Source organism: Mus pahari, chromosome 1 (assembly GCF_900095145.1).
Source record: "Mus pahari chromosome 1, PAHARI_EIJ_v1.1, whole genome shotgun sequence".
Taxonomy (NCBI): domain Eukaryota; kingdom Metazoa; phylum Chordata; class Mammalia; order Rodentia; family Muridae; genus Mus; species Mus pahari.
Genome location: NC_034590.1, coordinates 17748303 through 17764538, shown reverse-complemented (window position 1 = coordinate 17764538; position 16236 = coordinate 17748303). Strand labels below are relative to the sequence as shown.

The 16236-nt window shown below is 50.1% G+C and overlaps 2 protein-coding genes across 7 annotated transcripts in view; one reads left to right on the top strand and one right to left on the bottom strand.

Moving 5' to 3' along the window:
- The window catches only part of Nosip (nitric oxide synthase interacting protein), a 13967-nt gene extending 6342 nt beyond the window's left edge, over positions 1–7625 (bottom strand). For 2 of the 5 annotated variants that reach the window (XM_029546244.1, XM_029546250.1), the window contains exons 1-2: positions 7555–7604; positions 1467–1545 (exon numbers count right to left, since the gene is read on the bottom strand). The gene's annotated coding sequence lies outside the window, so the exon portion shown is untranslated. Of the gene's footprint in view, positions 1–305; positions 337–1466; positions 1546–7554 lie in introns of all 5 variants that reach the window. The other 3 variants (XM_029546253.1, XM_021208779.2, XM_029546243.1) reach the window with 3 other exon arrangements.
- Positions 7626–7692: 67 nt separating this feature from the next.
- Positions 7693–16116, top strand: Prrg2 (proline rich and Gla domain 2). Of its 2 annotated transcripts, XM_029546257.1 has the most exons (8): positions 7693–7707; positions 8436–8500; positions 9258–9408; positions 9733–9914; positions 10084–10123; positions 13209–13350; positions 15063–15191; positions 15513–16116. In XM_029546257.1, exons 3-8 carry the CDS (start codon positions 9324–9326, stop codon positions 15529–15531), a joined length of 597 nt encoding a protein of 198 aa, XP_029402117.1. In that variant the 5' UTR covers positions 7693–7707; positions 8436–8500; positions 9258–9323; the 3' UTR covers positions 15532–16116. The 2 variants fall into 2 exon arrangements, with proteins under 2 accessions (XP_029402117.1, XP_021069652.1); XM_021213993.2 differs by lacking the exon at positions 7693–7707 and having other exon boundaries at positions 8239–8500.
- Positions 16117–16236: the final 120 nt, after the last annotated feature.

Genomic DNA, 16236 nt, shown 5'->3' with positions numbered 1-16236 from the left:
CTCAGCAATAGAAAAAATATAGAGGGCTGGAGATGTTGCAGCTTAAAACTCCTATAGACACAGCCCCAGGGGATGGATGGATGGATGGATAGATGTCTCTCTCTCTCTCTCTCTCTCTCTCTCTCTCTCTCTCTCTCTCTCTCTCACACACACACACACACACACACACAAATGTAATAAACTGCTTATTTAAAAAGAAACATAGGCAGGCCTGGTACTGTAGTGCTGGCCTGAGTAACTTGCTGAGACATCACAAACTCGAGCCGAAAGCTGGGGCAGAGCTCTTGCAGTAACAGAGCACTTACCTAGCACACAAGGCCTGGGTCAACCACAACACTGCAAGGAAACCAAACACATAAAAACAAAACCCATAAGGTCTGAGAATGAGGCTTTCTGCAGTGCGCAAGCGGTAGGCAGGGGCCCAGTGGGGTGGAACCCTCCCTCCGGGTGTGCTGACCGATGACAAGTTGGAAGCCACTGGGCCAGTTACTCTGTTGCTCCCTGTGTGTGTTCCAGGAAGAGATGAACTAGGGACCCCGGATGTGGTGGCCCGTACCTGCCATCCAGTACTTAGTACTTAGACACCTGAGGCAGGAGGTTCACACTGGGTTCCAGACCAGCAAGCGCTGAGAAGGACCCTGTCTCAGAAACCAAAGGTGGGCCGTGAGATGGCTCGGCTGGAGCTGCTTGCTTGCCTTGCGCACCCATAACCCAAGTTCAATCTCTTGTATCACGGAGACATGGAAGGAGAGTTGTCCGACCTCTACATGTATGCTGTAGGGTTCTGACTGCAAGGACCAATCAATCAATCAATAGTGCTACAGTCAATGGTTTCCGCACCAGGTCTCAAAAAGGCTAGGCTGGCCTCTTAAGCTTATCCTCTTAAGGAGGATAGCCTTGAACTTTTTTTTTTTTTTTTAATTTTTTTTTTATTATTATATCTAATTACACTGCAGCTGTCTTCAGACACAGAGAGAGAGAGCGCGAGAGCGCCCTCCTGTACAGGTTGGTTCATAGCATTCACACAGTGTCTCACAGCCTCAGACCCCTCTTCTGACCTCCCTGGACACCTGACACACCTGTGGTGCACAGACATACATGCAGGCAAATACTTATTAGCAAAATATAAAGTTAAAATTTTTAAAAGAGGGGCTGGTGAGATGGCTCAGTGGGTAAGAGCACCCGACTGCTCTTCCAAAGGTCCGGAGTTCAAATCCCAGCAACCACATGGTGGCTCATAACCATCCGTAACAAGATCTGACGCCCTCTTCTGGAGTGTCTGAAGACAGCTACAGTGTACTTACATATAATAAATAAATAAATCTTAAAAAAAAAAAAGATTTATTGTGATGTGTGTAGGAGTTTTGCCTGCATGTATGTCTGTGCCCCTCATGTGTGTCTGGTGCCTGCAGAGGCCAGAGAGTGGCCAGATCCCCTGGAACTGCAGTTACAGTTTTTCTTCTCACCTTCACCACAGGGTTTCCTGTGACTGTCACCAAGCAAGGGCCAGCTGAGCTAGCCACCTCCAGCTGAGAAATGTCATCTCTAGGACAGAAAGAGAAGACAGTCTAACCAATAGAAGACTACAGCCCCTCATCAAAGCACCCGGCATGTTTCAGGCCAGCTGGAACTACAGTGTCCCTGTGTGTGTGTCTGTACACAACATGTGTGCCTGGTGCCAAGGAGGCCAGAAGACTGGGGGGGGGGGTCAGATCCCCTGGAATTGCAGTTACAGACATTGTGAGCAGTCATGTGGGTGCTAGGAATTGAACCCCAGTCCTCTGAAAGAGAACCAGAGGAGTCCTTTCTCCATCCCCATACTTGTTGGAGGACCTGGATTCAGCTCCCAGCAATGACATGGTGGCTCTTCTTTTAAGTCAAGATGAAGTTCCTGTTTCATGGGCATGAAAATGAACTTGCATCTTCAAAACAAGCATTATAGCACAGTGGTACACAGAATTCTAGCAGAGCAACAAGAAGTAAAACTTCAGCCGGGCAGTGGTGGCACACACCTTTGGTCCCAGCATTTGGGAGGCAGAGGCAGGTGGATTTCTGAGTTCAAGGCCTCCTGGTCTACAGAGTGAGTTCCAGGACAGCCAGGGCTACACAGAGGAAAAAAAAAAAAAAAAAAAAAAAAGTGGAGAAATAATGGCTCAGCAGTTAAGAACACTGGCTGCTCTTCCAGAGGACCTGACCAGGGTTAAATTCTCAGCACCCATGTGAGAGCTCACAACTGTCTATAACTCCAGTTTCAGGGCATCTGGTACCCTCATACAGATATATACACAGGAAACACAAATGCACATAAATAAATCTTTAAAAAAAAAATCAAGATCTGGTGTCATATGTCTGTCACCCCAGCTACCTGAGAGGGTGAAGCAGGAGGGTCAAAAATTCAAGGCCAGCTTCATCTACAGAGTGTAGTCAATTTATCTCTACCTCCTCACTGCCTTGAAACCCTTGCCTCATAGAGGAGTGAGCGGCCAGTTCTGATCCTGTGCCCCCTTCTGTTGGCCTTTGATTTTGTTTTTCAGTACATTTATACAGACTGAATACTGAGATATTTACTGATACTGAGATAACTTTTTTCTATTTAATTTTGTGTAGCTTTTCTTTTTCCTTTCTTTTTTAAAAAAGATTTATGTGTAAGTACACTGTAGTTTTCTACAGATGCACCAAAAGAGGGCGCCAGATCTCATTACAGATGGTTGTGAGCCACCATGTGGTTGCTGGGAATTGAACTCAGGACCTCTGGAAGAGCAGTCAGTGCTCTTAGCCACTGAGTCATCTCTCCAGCCCCCTTGTGTAGTTTTTCAAGACAAGCGTTTCTCTGTGTAGCTCTGGCTGTCCTGGAAGTAGTTCTATAGACAAGACTGGCCTCGAACTCAGAGATCCACCTACTTATGACTGCTGGGCACTGAGAGTTTCCCCAAGAGCTGAGAATAGAGGAATGTGCCTGCCATCACACCCAGCTTTGTTTCCTGCCTGCATGTATGCCTGCAGGCCAGAAGAGGGCACCAGATCTCACTATAGACAGATGCTTGTGAGCCACCATGTGGTTGTGGGAATTGAACTCAGGGTCTCTGGGAAGAGCAGCCAGTGCTCTTAACCTCTGAGCCATCTCTGCAGCCCCTCCCCGCTTTTAAATTTTAAGTGAGTTCCTGTGTGTGTATGAAAATGTGAATGCAGATATCTGCCCATATAGGCCAGAAGAAGGTGATCTCTCAGAAGAGAACCCCACAGTTACAGGCCATTGTGAGCTGCCCCATCTTAAAATATTTTTAAAAACCAAGCTGAGACATCTCTGGAGCCAGAAGTGCTGGCTGTGGTGCCCCAGTCCCCGCTCCCATCTGTTTCCTAAGGGTCTCCTTTGCCCGAGGTGCTCAGGCTTACGGGGGAAGCAGCTTGCCTAGAGCAGAGGACTGTGGCTTGTTGAGACTGCTGACTTCCTCTCACAAGTCCACACCCCCATCGCTGATATTACGGGATTTGTCCTTATTTTATTTTTATTCCCTTTCGCATATGCAGTTATTCCTGAGGTCACATGAGGCTTGGAGTCTTTGGATACTCAGATGGCCAATTGATTGAATGGACACATGTGCCCTTGTCTGACGTGTGTGTGTGTGTGTGTGTGTGTGTGTGTGTGTGTACACGTGCGCGCGCGCACACACACGCATCCCCAGTCCCTACCTGACATACTCCGCCCCCAACCTTGAATGTTTTCTCTTCTTTCCCTCCCCTCCTGCCCCCCATGGCTACTCCCTGGCCTCAATCCTTGGCGCCAGTGAACTGGCCTACAGAAGAGCAGCTTCCCAATAAACCTGCCTTTAATATAATCGAATCTGGTTTGACCTGGAACATTTCATGGGCAGGGAAGAAATAACCTATCAGTAGAAGGAGAATCAGGAGTTTAAGGCCAGGCTAGACTAGAGAGTAGGACCCTGCTTTTTTTTTTTTTTTTTTTTTTTCTCCTCTTTTTCGAGACAGGTTTTTCTGAGTAGCCCTGGCTGTCCTGGAGCTCACTTTGTAGACCAGGCTAGCCTCGAACTCAGAAATTCGCCTGCTTCTGCCTCTCAAGTGCTGGGATTAAAGGCATGCGCCACCACACCTGGCCGGACCCTGTCTTAAACACACACACACACACACACACACACACACACACACACACAGAACAAAAAAAAAAACAAAAAAAAACAAGCCTAGTGGTGGTGGTGCAGCTTTCAATCCTAGCACTTGGCAGAGGCAGCCAGATCTCTGAGTTCAAGGCCAGCCTGGTTCACAGAGTAGGTTTCAGCAGGACTGCATAGAGAAACCCTGTCTCTAAAAACCAAAGCAACATTAGTAGTGACTTACTATAAACAAGCAAAGCAGACCCTGGCTAAGAGCACATGTGTAGGCTGTGGCCCAGCTCAGTTAGGAAAAGATGCTCGCTGCACCCAGATCTAAACCCAGTACAGCCAGACAGGGCACACAGCTCTCACCCCAGCCCCGGGGAAAGAAGAGCAGGCAGATCTCTGAGTTCAAGGTTAGCTTGGTCTACAGAGCCAGTTCTAGCACAGCCAGGTCTGCACAAAGAAACCCTGCTAAAAAACAACAACTGGCTGGAGAGATAGCTCAATGGTTAAGAACACTGTTCTTCCAGAGGTCCTGAGTTCAAATCCTAGCAAATACGTGGTAGCTCACAACCATCCACATCTGATGCTCTTCTGGCATGCAGGTGTACGTGTAGACAGAGCACTCATACATAAAAATAAATATATTTTTTAAAACACCATCAATAAAAAAACAAACAAACAACAAAGCTTGGGGTTGGAGAGATAGCTCAGGGTTAAGAGCACTTTCTGCTCTTGCAAAGGACCAGTTCTGTTCCCAGCACCCACTCCTGATGCTTTACAATGCCAGCTCCACAAAGGACACAGTGTTTTATTCTGCCTTCTGTGGGCTCACCCAAAAACACTCAGAGACACACCTGGATTTCAAACCCAGAACCCTCCCCCCCCCCAATTAAAATGAAAACCATAATGAGGAACCAGTTTGTGCCCCACATGTAACCAGTCAAGAAATGAGATCAGGACACAGACACACACACACACACACACACACACACACACACACACACACACTAGCACCAGTGGGGAGGTGGAGATTCCTCCAGAGCATCAACACAGTCACTGAGCCATGAATTAAAGACGGTATCCATACAAGCCTTGTGTACAAATGCTCATAGCAGCACCTCTTACAGCCAATAGAGACAATCCTAAAGGTCCACCAACTGATGGAGAAATAAGGCATGGCATATCTCATACAACAGCCTGTTCATCCGCAAACAGGCTATAACAGGGACAGAGCTAGAAACAACACAATGTGGGAGAGAAGCCAGTCACAAAAGCCCATATACCCTAGGATTGTATGTAGAAGCAATGTGCCGATTAGGCAAATGCATATGAGTTTAGAGACTGCCAAGGACTGGGGGTAAGAAAGACAGAGAAAGTGGCAAAGAATGTGGGACAAGATTTTTCTTGGGGGGTACTAATGTACCATGTCCAGTTTGAGACGGTAGCTCATGTACCCAGACCTCTGATTCTCTATGCATCTGAGGATGACCTTGAACTTTCGATTGTTCAGCCTCTACCTACTGAGTAATTATAATTCGGAAGCAGCTTACTGCCTGCTGCCTTTGGAGGCCAGAAGGCATTCAATTCCCCAGGACTGAGGGGATTGCAGGTGTGGCACCACACCCAGAGAACATGCTCTAAAATTGTTAGTGGTGCTGTCAGTACAATTCTGTGAGTATACTACAAACAGCTGAATTGTTTGCTCTAAGTGGGTAAAGTATATAGTATGTGAAATTATATCCCAATAAACCTCATTGAAAATAAGAACATGAGCCAGGAGTGGTGACTGAATGCCTTTAATTTCAGTACCAGGTTTCGAGAGCATCTCAACAAAACAAAACAAATTAAGAAGCTGGAGAGATGGGGCAATGGCTAAAAGCACTGGCTTCCAGAGGACCTGGCTTTGATACCTAACACACACATGGCAGCTCACGACTCCAGTTCTAGGGGCCCTAATGGCCTTCTGGCCTCTGTAGGCATTGTATTCCCATGGGGTACACAATCATAAAAACAGGCAAACACTCAGCTACAAAATATAAAAGTAAACCCTCCCCTCCCCTCTTTCCTTTTTTTTTTTGGTTTTTTGAGACAGGGCTTCTCTGTGTAGCCCCGGCTGTCCTGGAACTCACTCTGTAGACCAGGCTGGCCTCGAACTCAGAAATCCACCTGCCTCTGCCTCCCGAGTGCTGGGACTAGAGGCGTGCGCCACCACGCCCGGCTCTTTCCTTTTCTTTTTAGGATAGTGTCTCACTACGTAGCCCTGGCTGGCCTGGAACTCTCTATATAGTATAGACCAGACTGGCCTCAAACTCAGGGAAATCCATCTACCTCTGCCTCCCCAGTGCTGGGATTGAAGATGTGTCTACCACACCCATTTAAATAAATCTTCTTGCGGGGCGTGGTGGCGCAGGCCTTTAATCCCAGCACTCGGGAGGCAGAGGCAGTTGGATTAGTGAGTTCCAGGATAGCCAGGGCTATACAGAGAAACCCTGTCTCGAAAAAAAACAAAATAAATAAATAAATAAATCTTCTTTTGGAGGGGGTGCTTTCAAATGTCCTACACTAAAAAAAAGTTTTTTTTATTGGCTCTTTGTGAATTTTGCATCATGCACCCTAGTCCCACCCATCTCCCCCTCCCCTCATTACTTTAAATGAATCTTCATCTCCTTACAGAGATATATAGTGAAATTCGATGCAGCCTGGACTACATGCCACCTTACCTCAAGAAAATAAAATAATCCCTGGGGTGGTGGCGCACGCCTTTAATTCCAGCACTTGGGAAGCTGAGGTAGGCGGATTTCTGAATTCGAGGCCAGCCTGGTCTACAGAGTAAGTTCCAGGACAGCCAGGACTACTCAGAGAAACCTTGTCTCGAAAACCAAAAACAAAAAACCAAAACCCCCAAACGAACAATGGGGCGGGGGGGGGGCGGTTAGTGCTAGGTGTGGTGGTGCACACTTTTAATCTCAACACGGGAGGCAGAGGTTGGCGGATCTTTGTGAGTTTGAGGCTAACTACACAGCGAGTTCTAGAACAGCAAGGACTACATACGGAGACTCGGTCTCAAGTAGAATAGAAGATTTTAATTGCTTCAAGGAACCGTCAAGCGCCCAAACCACTTCTGCTCATTACCCTCCTCACCATTGTCTAGAAATCCGACCTCAGCTCTCACTAACCCAGGGAAGCAATAGCTGGCCCCGGCACTGGGTCGGATCCCCCTCTACTGCGGAACTACATTTTCTCCAACCAGCCAGGATGAGGGAGCCGTTACATGGCATCCTGGGAAATGTAGTTCGTCTTCCAACCTAGGCGTTCAAGAGCGCTGTTAATGATTGACCGGGATTCCGAATGCGAAACCTTATCCTGCGTCCCTCAGAACTCCAAATATCCCCACAAGAAGGGAACTTGGCGACGCGACCCCTCACCGCCTGCAGCTTACCTCGAGAACGGTTATCCGGCTTGTCGTTGCTTCAACTACGTCCCGAACCGGAAGAGAGTACTGTTTTTAAACTCCACGCCTCCTACTTCCGCCCGTCGGGAGGGGACCGGAAATAACTCTGCCCCTAGTCGCGGAGGCGCTTCGCCTGGCTTGGTAAGTGCTTTCTTCCTCTCTTCCATCCCCCCGGAAACGTGAGTGACTACTCGAAGGTTCCGGTGAGCGAAAGTGGTTTGACTCTGGGAGACACCTTAGCCTGTTCTAGGCGTTACCCAGAGCGGGGCAGTGGCTTTGAGTCTCTTCAAGTTTGAGTTTGGGGACTAACTCCGTCACCCGAAGAGTCTGATATCCAGTCCCCCAAATGTATACTTATTTTTTTCCCGTTTCATCTTAAAAGTCGATTAAGTGAGAACTCTTTCCCCTATTATAGAAAAAGCAATGATCAAAGATCACGGGACTAAACTATTCAAGTTATCCTCAGGAAACAGATTTATTGTGGTACCGCCCAGTTATTCTAGGAGCCAAAGAATTCCCTTCCCACCAGTGTGTGGATCTCTTGAGACCTAAGATTTATTTTCCTGGCTCTGCCAAGTCGTCTGTAGAGAGAGACACGGGCTGGAAAAGGAGGGAAGAGGAGACTCTAAGAAAGGCCCCTAGATCCCTCCATAGCGTCGGAAAGCCTTGTTTCTTCTACGTGGGGCGGAGGCACTGAAGACCTTGATCCTATGGTCCCTTTAAGTACTTTGTCCCTTACCTGAGTCCCTCCCAAAGAAGGTAATCAGAAGCCCCGCCCCCTGCCAGTAGCCGGCTCGGGCCTAGTAACCGAGGAGGAGCGCCCCTCCTCCCTCTCCCCTCCCCTCCCTCTTGCCTACCCCTTTGCACAGCTGGCTACTGCTGACCCCGAGGGTCTTCATTAAAGAAGAGAGGCAGAGCTCCCAGCCCTGGCCAGGTGAGTGAGTGCATACTCCCCGAGAAACTTGTGGGAAGGGGATCTGGTGTCCTGCTTCCCCACGTTATTGGGATCTAGAAACTTGGGACCCAAACTCTAGGCTGTGGATCCCCAGGGCTCTGTTCCCTCAAGCCTTCAAGACCCAGAAATATAGAACCAGGTCTGCCGTGCAGTCTTTGATCTCAGAGGCTCGATGAGGCAACAGGCAGAGCGAGGTTGACTTGGAATGTAATCTGCTGGGCTGGAAGGGACCAGGAATGTGATGAGCCTGTTTAAATGCCTACTGTGTGCTGACAGGTTTGTGATAGGTGCTAGGTAGAGAAAGAGAGAGCTCAGCAACTGTGTGCTTATTATCACTGGGAGAGCACTGTCACCTCCAAAGCCCTCCTCTGACATTCCAGTACCTGGTACAATAGGCAAGTGACTTTACCACCTGGTCACACATTCTTCACCTATAAAATGGCAGGAGTAATAGGACTGGTTTGAAAATTGAGATGAGCCGCGCAGTGGTGGCGCACGCCTTTAATCCCAGCACTTGGGAGGCAGAGGCAGGAGGATTTCTGAGTTCGAGGCCAGCCTGGTCTTCAGAGTGAGTTCCAGGACAGCCAGGGCTACACCGAGAAACCCTGTCTCGAAAAAAAATCAAAAAAGAAAAAAGAAAAAGAAAGAGAAAATTAAGATGAGTTGATAAAGACCCATGGTGTCTGGCATGGGACACGGGTTGAGTACTTGCTTTTATCTTCATTCATGATGGCAGAGTGCGGGCAGGGAGTCCTGGCCTCCTAACTCGGCTGCAGTGCTGTCATCTGGGAGTCCACACAATATGAGGGGCCGTCCTTCCCTGCTCTTAGTCTATATGGGATTGGCCACCTGCCTAGACACCTTACCTCATAGAGAGCAGAACCAAGGTAAGTGGTTGGCGAAGAGCCTTACAGAGGTGTAGTTTCTGCCTTCCCCTAGGCAGAATACTTCCTGGCTTCCTGGACCCGACCCTTCTCCCTCAGATCCTAGGGTCTGTGCCCCGGCTTCCTCCCTCAGATCCACATGGCCAACTCCTGCTTCAGAAATAGAGTCCCAGACTCCAGTCTTCTTCCTCTATGCCCAATGGTGACAGCTCTGGCCCCTCTCACTCAGGGCTCTCCAGGCCTGGCCCACACCCCTAGGACCCCACAGTTCTTCGTCTTCTTTGTCCTCCATCCTAAGGACTCTGCTTTTGACTCTGATGTCCTTAGCCCTTGACATCTTCCTGGATGCCCCAGAGGCCCAGAGTTTCTTAGTTGGCCGCAGGCGGTTCCCCCGTGCTAACCACTGGGACCTGGAGTTGCTGACCCCTGGGAACCTGGAACGGGAGTGTCTGGAGGAGAGGTGCTCCTGGGAGGAGGCCCGGGAGTACTTTGAGGACAACACACTGACGGTGAGGGCCTGTCTGCCTTCTCTAGGTGTTAAGGATCGCAGACCTCCAGCCTTCAGCTCCCTCCTCACCTCCCTGGGGTCTCCTATATCAGGGTGGATGGGTGGGGTGGGGGTGGGGCGTGACCTTTCCTGTTCAGTTGCTATCTTTCCCTTCTCTTCTGCAACCCTAGGAGCGCTTCTGGGAGAGCTATACGTACAATGGCAAGGGAGGTGAGTGATGCTGCTCAGCCCTCTCGTCCTGTATTGGGGGAAGCAGCCTTTAGCCCTGGAGTTCAATCCAACGTCCCCTCCACACGTATAGGACCACCTTCCCTCCAATGGCATGCTGTTCAGGGATGACTGACAAGGTGTCTCTTCTCTTTCCACTATGGCCCTTGTCTGAGAGACCCAGCACACTGTGTTCACATTCATAGGAGGACCCCCAAGTCCCCAGGAGGGGCACTTGTGGGTGAGCAGATGATAGAAAGAGTTATTGTCAGAGGGACAAACTCACCTGCTGCCCTTCTTTAGAGTCCAGAGCCCCAACCCCTTACAAGCATCTTGGTTCCTAGTGGGGCTGTTACCTAGCAACAGAGCTAAGGCAGGAAGCCTGGCCATTCGCACCTGTCCAGTTTGCCCACCCTAGCCCCTCCTCTGAGTTCTAAAGCCCTCATCTTGGCTTAAGCTTTGTTGCTAAGGGGGGCTGCTCCTTAGCAACAGGGCCCTGGCCAGGCCAGACAGAGGAAGCCAGAAACGCTACCTGGCTTCCTTCCCCTCCCCCACAGCTCCATGCCAGCCACAGCCAGCCTGGTTGCTAAGGAGGCCTTCTCCCTAGCAACCGTACCTAGCTGGAGGACCAGGGCCTCCTGCCCAGCTGGAGGACCCCCCTCTGGGCACCAGCTGCCCCACCCCCTCAAGGCTTGGTTGCTAGGGGTGGATGCACCTTAGCAACAGGCCCTAGGTCTGTCCTAGAGTCTTCACAGCAAAACTGGTTGCTAGGGGAGATAGCTCCTTTTCACCAATCTTAGCAAGACCTAGTGGCTCCTTGGATCACCTGAAATCTGCCAGATTTTGGGAAACCTGTCTTCTCACTACAAGCTAAAAGCAGAGATGGGGGTGGGTATGGCAGGTAGCCAGATCTGATGGCACTGGCCTTGGCCTGGCAATCCTGGCTACTCCAGACGCTGAAGCAGAAAGATTGTGAGTTCAAGGCCAAGTCTGAGGTCAGCTTGAGACTCTGTGTCTCCATAAAACAAAACCAAGAGCTGGAGCGATGTCTCAGGATAAAGTGCACGCTGTGCCGCCTGAGTTCGATCCCTAGAATCTACAGGAAGAAGCTGGGCATGCTAGTGTACCTTTGGAGTCCCACTGTTTGAGAGGAGAGACAGAAGGGAGGGACCACGGGGCTCCCTGGCTAACCAGCCAGCCGCCTAACTCAGCAAGCCCAGGTCTAATGAGGCAAGCCAGTAAGATAGCTCAGCAGCAGATGCCTGAGGATCTGAGTTCAATCCCCAGACCCGGCATGACAGGAGAGTACTGACTTCTGGAAGTTGTCCTCTGTCCCCTACATACATGTGGCATCCAGGTGCCCCCACACATATGCACACGGATGTGCACATATAAGTAATTAAATAAAAATTAACAACAAAAAAATGTGTCCTTGGGGGAACACATTTAAAGTTGAACTGTGGTCACCACACACACACACACACACACACACACACACACACACACACAGAGAGGTATCTTTTTATTTTTAAGGCTAGAGAGATGGTACAGCACTTAGGAGCGCTTGCTGCAGTTGCAGAGTGCCGGAGCTTGCCTCCCCGGACCCTGGCTGGGTGCTGCTCACACCTGGTGGTAGATCCAGAGGCTCCAGTGTCATCCTTTGACCTCTGCAGGCACCCACACACATGTACCTGCTTCTCCTGCACATACACACAGATAAAGATAGAATAATACCATAGGTCTTTTTAGGAAGTCAGTAGCAGGCTGGAGAGATGACTCGGGGGTTAAGAGCACTTCCTGCTCTTGCCTGTTGAGGACCTGGATTCAGGTCCTAGAGCCAGCACCACCGTAATGGACACGGTAATTAACTCCAGTTCCAGGGGATCCAGCATCCTTTTCTGACCTGTTACTGCACCAGGCATGAATGTAGTGCACGTATACATAAAATAACATAAATCTGTTTTTTAAGCTAGGTGTTCTCTGGGCCAGTGGTGACATACATGTCTAATCTCATCTCTAACTCTGCAGTTCCAGGAGAGTCATAGCCAAACTCTCTTTTCTAGCCTTTGTGGGTACCAGTCATGCACGTGGGGCAAAGACACATATACAAACAAATCACCCAAACACATAAAATCAGGTAAGTTCGACACCTCAGTATTTTAAAAAATGTTCTACCTGGGCCATGATGGCCCATACCTTTAATTCCATCATTCAGAGGCACCTGAAGTTCAAGGCCAGCCTCATCTACATAGTGAGTTTCAGGAGGACATCCTGAGGTACACAGAGAAACCCTGCCTCAAAACAAAACAAAAGTGACAACAAAAACCCTAGAGATTCAATCTCTAACACGACAAAAAATATATATATAAGTTATTTAAAAATAAAAAGAGCCAAGGTGAACAAAGACAGATTGCAGATAGGGCATTGAAGTCTTATTTGCTTCCTCTGTTTGTTGAAAGGGTCTGTACCTTAGGCATGGCTTCAGGTAAGTTCGACACCTCAGTATTTCAGGATGTTCCCCAATTTATCCATTATTGAGTGAAGTCTTTCTATCCCTGTAAATGCTGAAGCCTTCTTATGCAATGGCCTTTCCTCTTGTGTCAAAGTTCAGTTTATAAGTAGACGATGCACGTTTGTCTCTTTCTTCTCTGCCCAGCGATGGACCAACCCAGGGCCTTACGTATACTGCCCAGCTGCCCTACCACTGAGCTACAGCATCTCAAATTCTCTTCACTTCCTGTTTTGTGACAAGGTCTCACTAACTTACCCAGGCTGACCTTGAATTCACTGTCACACAGACTTCCAACATGGACTCCTCCAGCCTTAGCCCTGAAAGGAGCTAAGATGGCAGGTCCAGCCCACCAGCCCCTCCTCAGATCAAAATGGGTTTCCGGGAGCTCCCGGGAGGGGGACACAACCCCACTCTGCAGCCCAGGAAACAGAGGCTCTGAGAAAGCAGTCTTGTTTATTGCCTGAAGCCCCAAGATCCAGAAGGGGCCTCAGATCTGCCTTGCTTCTCAGCCCACACCCTCAGGGGAAGGGACTGAGATGGCGGTAGTACTGAATCACTGGCACCCTCTACCCACAGGGCGTGGACGGGTGGATGTTGCAGGCCTGGCCGTGGGACTGACCTCGGGCATCCTCCTCATCGTCTTGGCCGGCTTGGGAGCCTTTTGGTATCTGCATTATCGAAGGCGCCGCCTCAGAGGCCAGGAGTCCTGTCTGCAAGAGTAAGGGGTCTTCTAGGAGGAGGGGGAGGAAAGTGGGAGGGAGACAGCTTGTTCTGAGGAGGATGAAAGCTTGGGGCAGGAGACCAATGATGAATATTCTGGAGCCACAGCCTGTGGAGAGAAGGCTGCCATTCCTGTTGGCCTGCTCAGCATGCACTGGTTCTTTTGGCAATTGATACCTATCACTCGTTTGAGTGCCAGGTTTCAGTGAAGTCATCACTGTGGATAAAACTGCAACTGGGAGGCAGGCGTGGTGGCGCACGCCTTTGATCTGAACACTTGGGAAACAGAGGCAGGTGGATCTTTGAGTTGGAGGCCAGCCTGGTCTACAGAGTAAGTAACAGGGCAGCCAGGGCTACACGGAGAAATCCTGTTTTGAAAAACAAACAAACAAAAAGGCAACTGATGGGGCTGAGGAGGCTGTGGTCCACAGCTGTCTGTGGCATGCTCTGTCCCATGGGTACAAGTCACAGCAAGTGTAGCAAGTGTTTGTATACGCTGGGAGTAGTCTATGGATTTCAGACCAGCAGAGGCTCACAGGGTGCCTCATAGTGGTAGCTGGGGATCATGGTGTTCCCAGCACCTGGGAGGCAGAGGCAGGAAGATCTAAAATGTTCAAGACCTTTTCATTATGATGTGAATTCAAGGACAGCCTGGGTAACCTAGGGAGAAGCCTTCTCCAAATAAAATGTAGAAAGAACGGTGAGAGTGTAGATGGGTAGTGGAATGCTCGTGTAAAGGTCACCCATGAAGGGACAGGATGTAGGGTACCCTGGGTCCTGAGTAGGGAAAGGTCCATTAAGATCGCTTAGGGGGCAGGGCAGTGGTGGCACACGCCTTTTTAATCCCAGCACTTGGGAGGCAGAGGCAGGCAGATTTCTGAGTTTGAGGCCAGCCTGGTCTACAGAGTGAGTTCCAGTACAGCCAGGGCTACACAGAGAAACCCTATCTTGAAAAACCAAAAAAAAAAAAAAAAAAAAAGATTGCTTAGTGGGTACAGAAACTTGACAACCACATAGGGACCCACACAGTGAAAGGAGACACCCTCACCTGTGTTGTCCTCTATCTGTGTGTGGGGATACGTGCACACAAACACAGAATATAACACTGCAATTTAAATATCAAAATACAATGTCAAGAGAGTGGGTTTGGAAGTTGGGCAGGCAGCTCACACATGCAGTGCCAGTGCTTTGGAGGCTGGGTAGGATTGTTCCAAGTTCTGAAGCCAGCCTGGGAGACCTTGCCGAAAAGACTGGCTTTGGGAAATTTTGGGACTAAATGTTTCTGTGTTGTGTTCGTGTCTGTGTGGACCTCCTGAGCTTGGTCTTGTCTGTCCCTGTTGTCTGTCCACCTGATCTTTCTCTGTTATCCCGGGGCACCTCTGTTCTGTGGATGAGAGTGTACATCCAGGTTCATTTGTATGCCTACCTGTTCGTGTTTCTGGGCCATCTCCCGTCCACCTCTGTAGGTCTTGTAGGTTTCTTTTTATTCGTTTCTTTTAAAGTTTTCTTTTATGTGCCTGGTGCCATCAAAGGTCAGAAGAGGGTGTAGGCTCCTCCAGGACTGGAGTTACAGATGGTCGTGAGTAGCCATGTGGGTGCTAGAATTGGAACCTGGGTCCTCAGCAAGTTCAGCAAGTGTCCTAACCTCTGACCCCCTTGTCTCCAACTACAATGTAGGTTTTATACTAAGCACACCTTTTTTGTTCCCAGGACCGGGCTCATCATCCCCTTGAGTCCTCAGACGCCTCAATCTCCACCCTTGCCCCCAGGCCTTCCCACCTATGAGCAGGCTTTAGCAGCCTCCGGGGTGCACGACGCGCCTCCGCCCCCTTACTCCAGGTACGAGGCGGGGCTTCTGCCTGGGTGGTGCTAGAGGGAGGGGGGAAGGAGAGGCTACGCGTGGGAGGGGCGTGTCCCCAAGGGCAGGGCCTGGTGCTTTGGAAAACCTACATGGGGCGGAGCTTGCAAGGGAGGGCGGACCCTACGCAATTGTCTATAGGGGCGTGGATCAGCCTTGCAAGAGTGCAGCTTTTCAGGAAGGTGGGGCTTGTGCCTACAGGATTGAGGATTGGCTGAGGCACCAAGGGCGGGTCGGTGTAGGCTCGGTGGAGGGGGCGGCTGGGATGTTTGACTCTGCACTCCCAACCCCCATCCCGATAGCCTCAGAAGGCCTCACTGAAGACCTGCTTGGAGCGCGGGCTCCCTGAACTGTGCCCCTGATTCACAGCGGATTCCGGAAGTCGCCAGCTTCTTCGACGACTGGGCTTCAGTGTGTCCGTGGGGCAGTCAGGGTCGTCGGACCCGAGGTCTACCATGACACACGTGTTTCCGCCGGGCACGCATACACGCACGCCCCTGACCATCCTGTTGCTGAGTTGGTGCCCCTGGCCCTCAAGTGACCCCCACACTTCACCTGAGCAGTGGCCCTGCCTCAGAATGGGCAGACCTTTTAGGAAACTCGGACCAGACGTGACTCGGCTGTCACCCCACTGGGGCCGCGGGGCACGTACGCGCAGGGAACCAGGCCCTTACACACGCCTGACTTCGTGTATTTCCTCACTCGGGCACATGGGCGGTTTGTAATCCAGTATAAAGGTGGGGGGGGCGCATTTGCAATGTAATGTAAGCGGGGTGTCACGCTTGTGTTGCACCCGGGTAAATGGAGTTGAGCTGAGATGCCCTCTACTTAAAAACCCTTTGGGAAAGGAAGGGGGGGTGGAAGAAATAAAAAATTGAAACAATGAGAAAAAATAAAAATGCAGAAGAACTGAGCCCCCTTCCTGGGCGCATTTGCGCGCGGTGGAACTGAATCTCTGTGTACAGGCGCTGTGCCCTACACCCCCAGGCTCCGCTGGTGCGCTCGCGCTCACTCGCTCCCCCCCCC

What these genes read in the sequence shown, in the direction of transcription:
- Prrg2 (XM_029546257.1), top strand. Translation starts at nt 9,324, where the DNA reads ATGAGGGGCCGTCCTTCCCTGCTCTTAGTCTATATGGGATTGGCCACC. An exon ending in TACGTACAATGGCAAGGGAG is followed by an intron (nt 10,124 to 13,208) that starts GTGAGTGATGCT and finishes CTCTACCCACAG; the next exon opens with GGCGTGGACGGGTGGATGTT. An exon ending in CAGGAGTCCTGTCTGCAAGA is followed by an intron (nt 13,351 to 15,062) that starts GTAAGGGGTCTT and finishes TTTTGTTCCCAG; the next exon opens with GACCGGGCTCATCATCCCCT.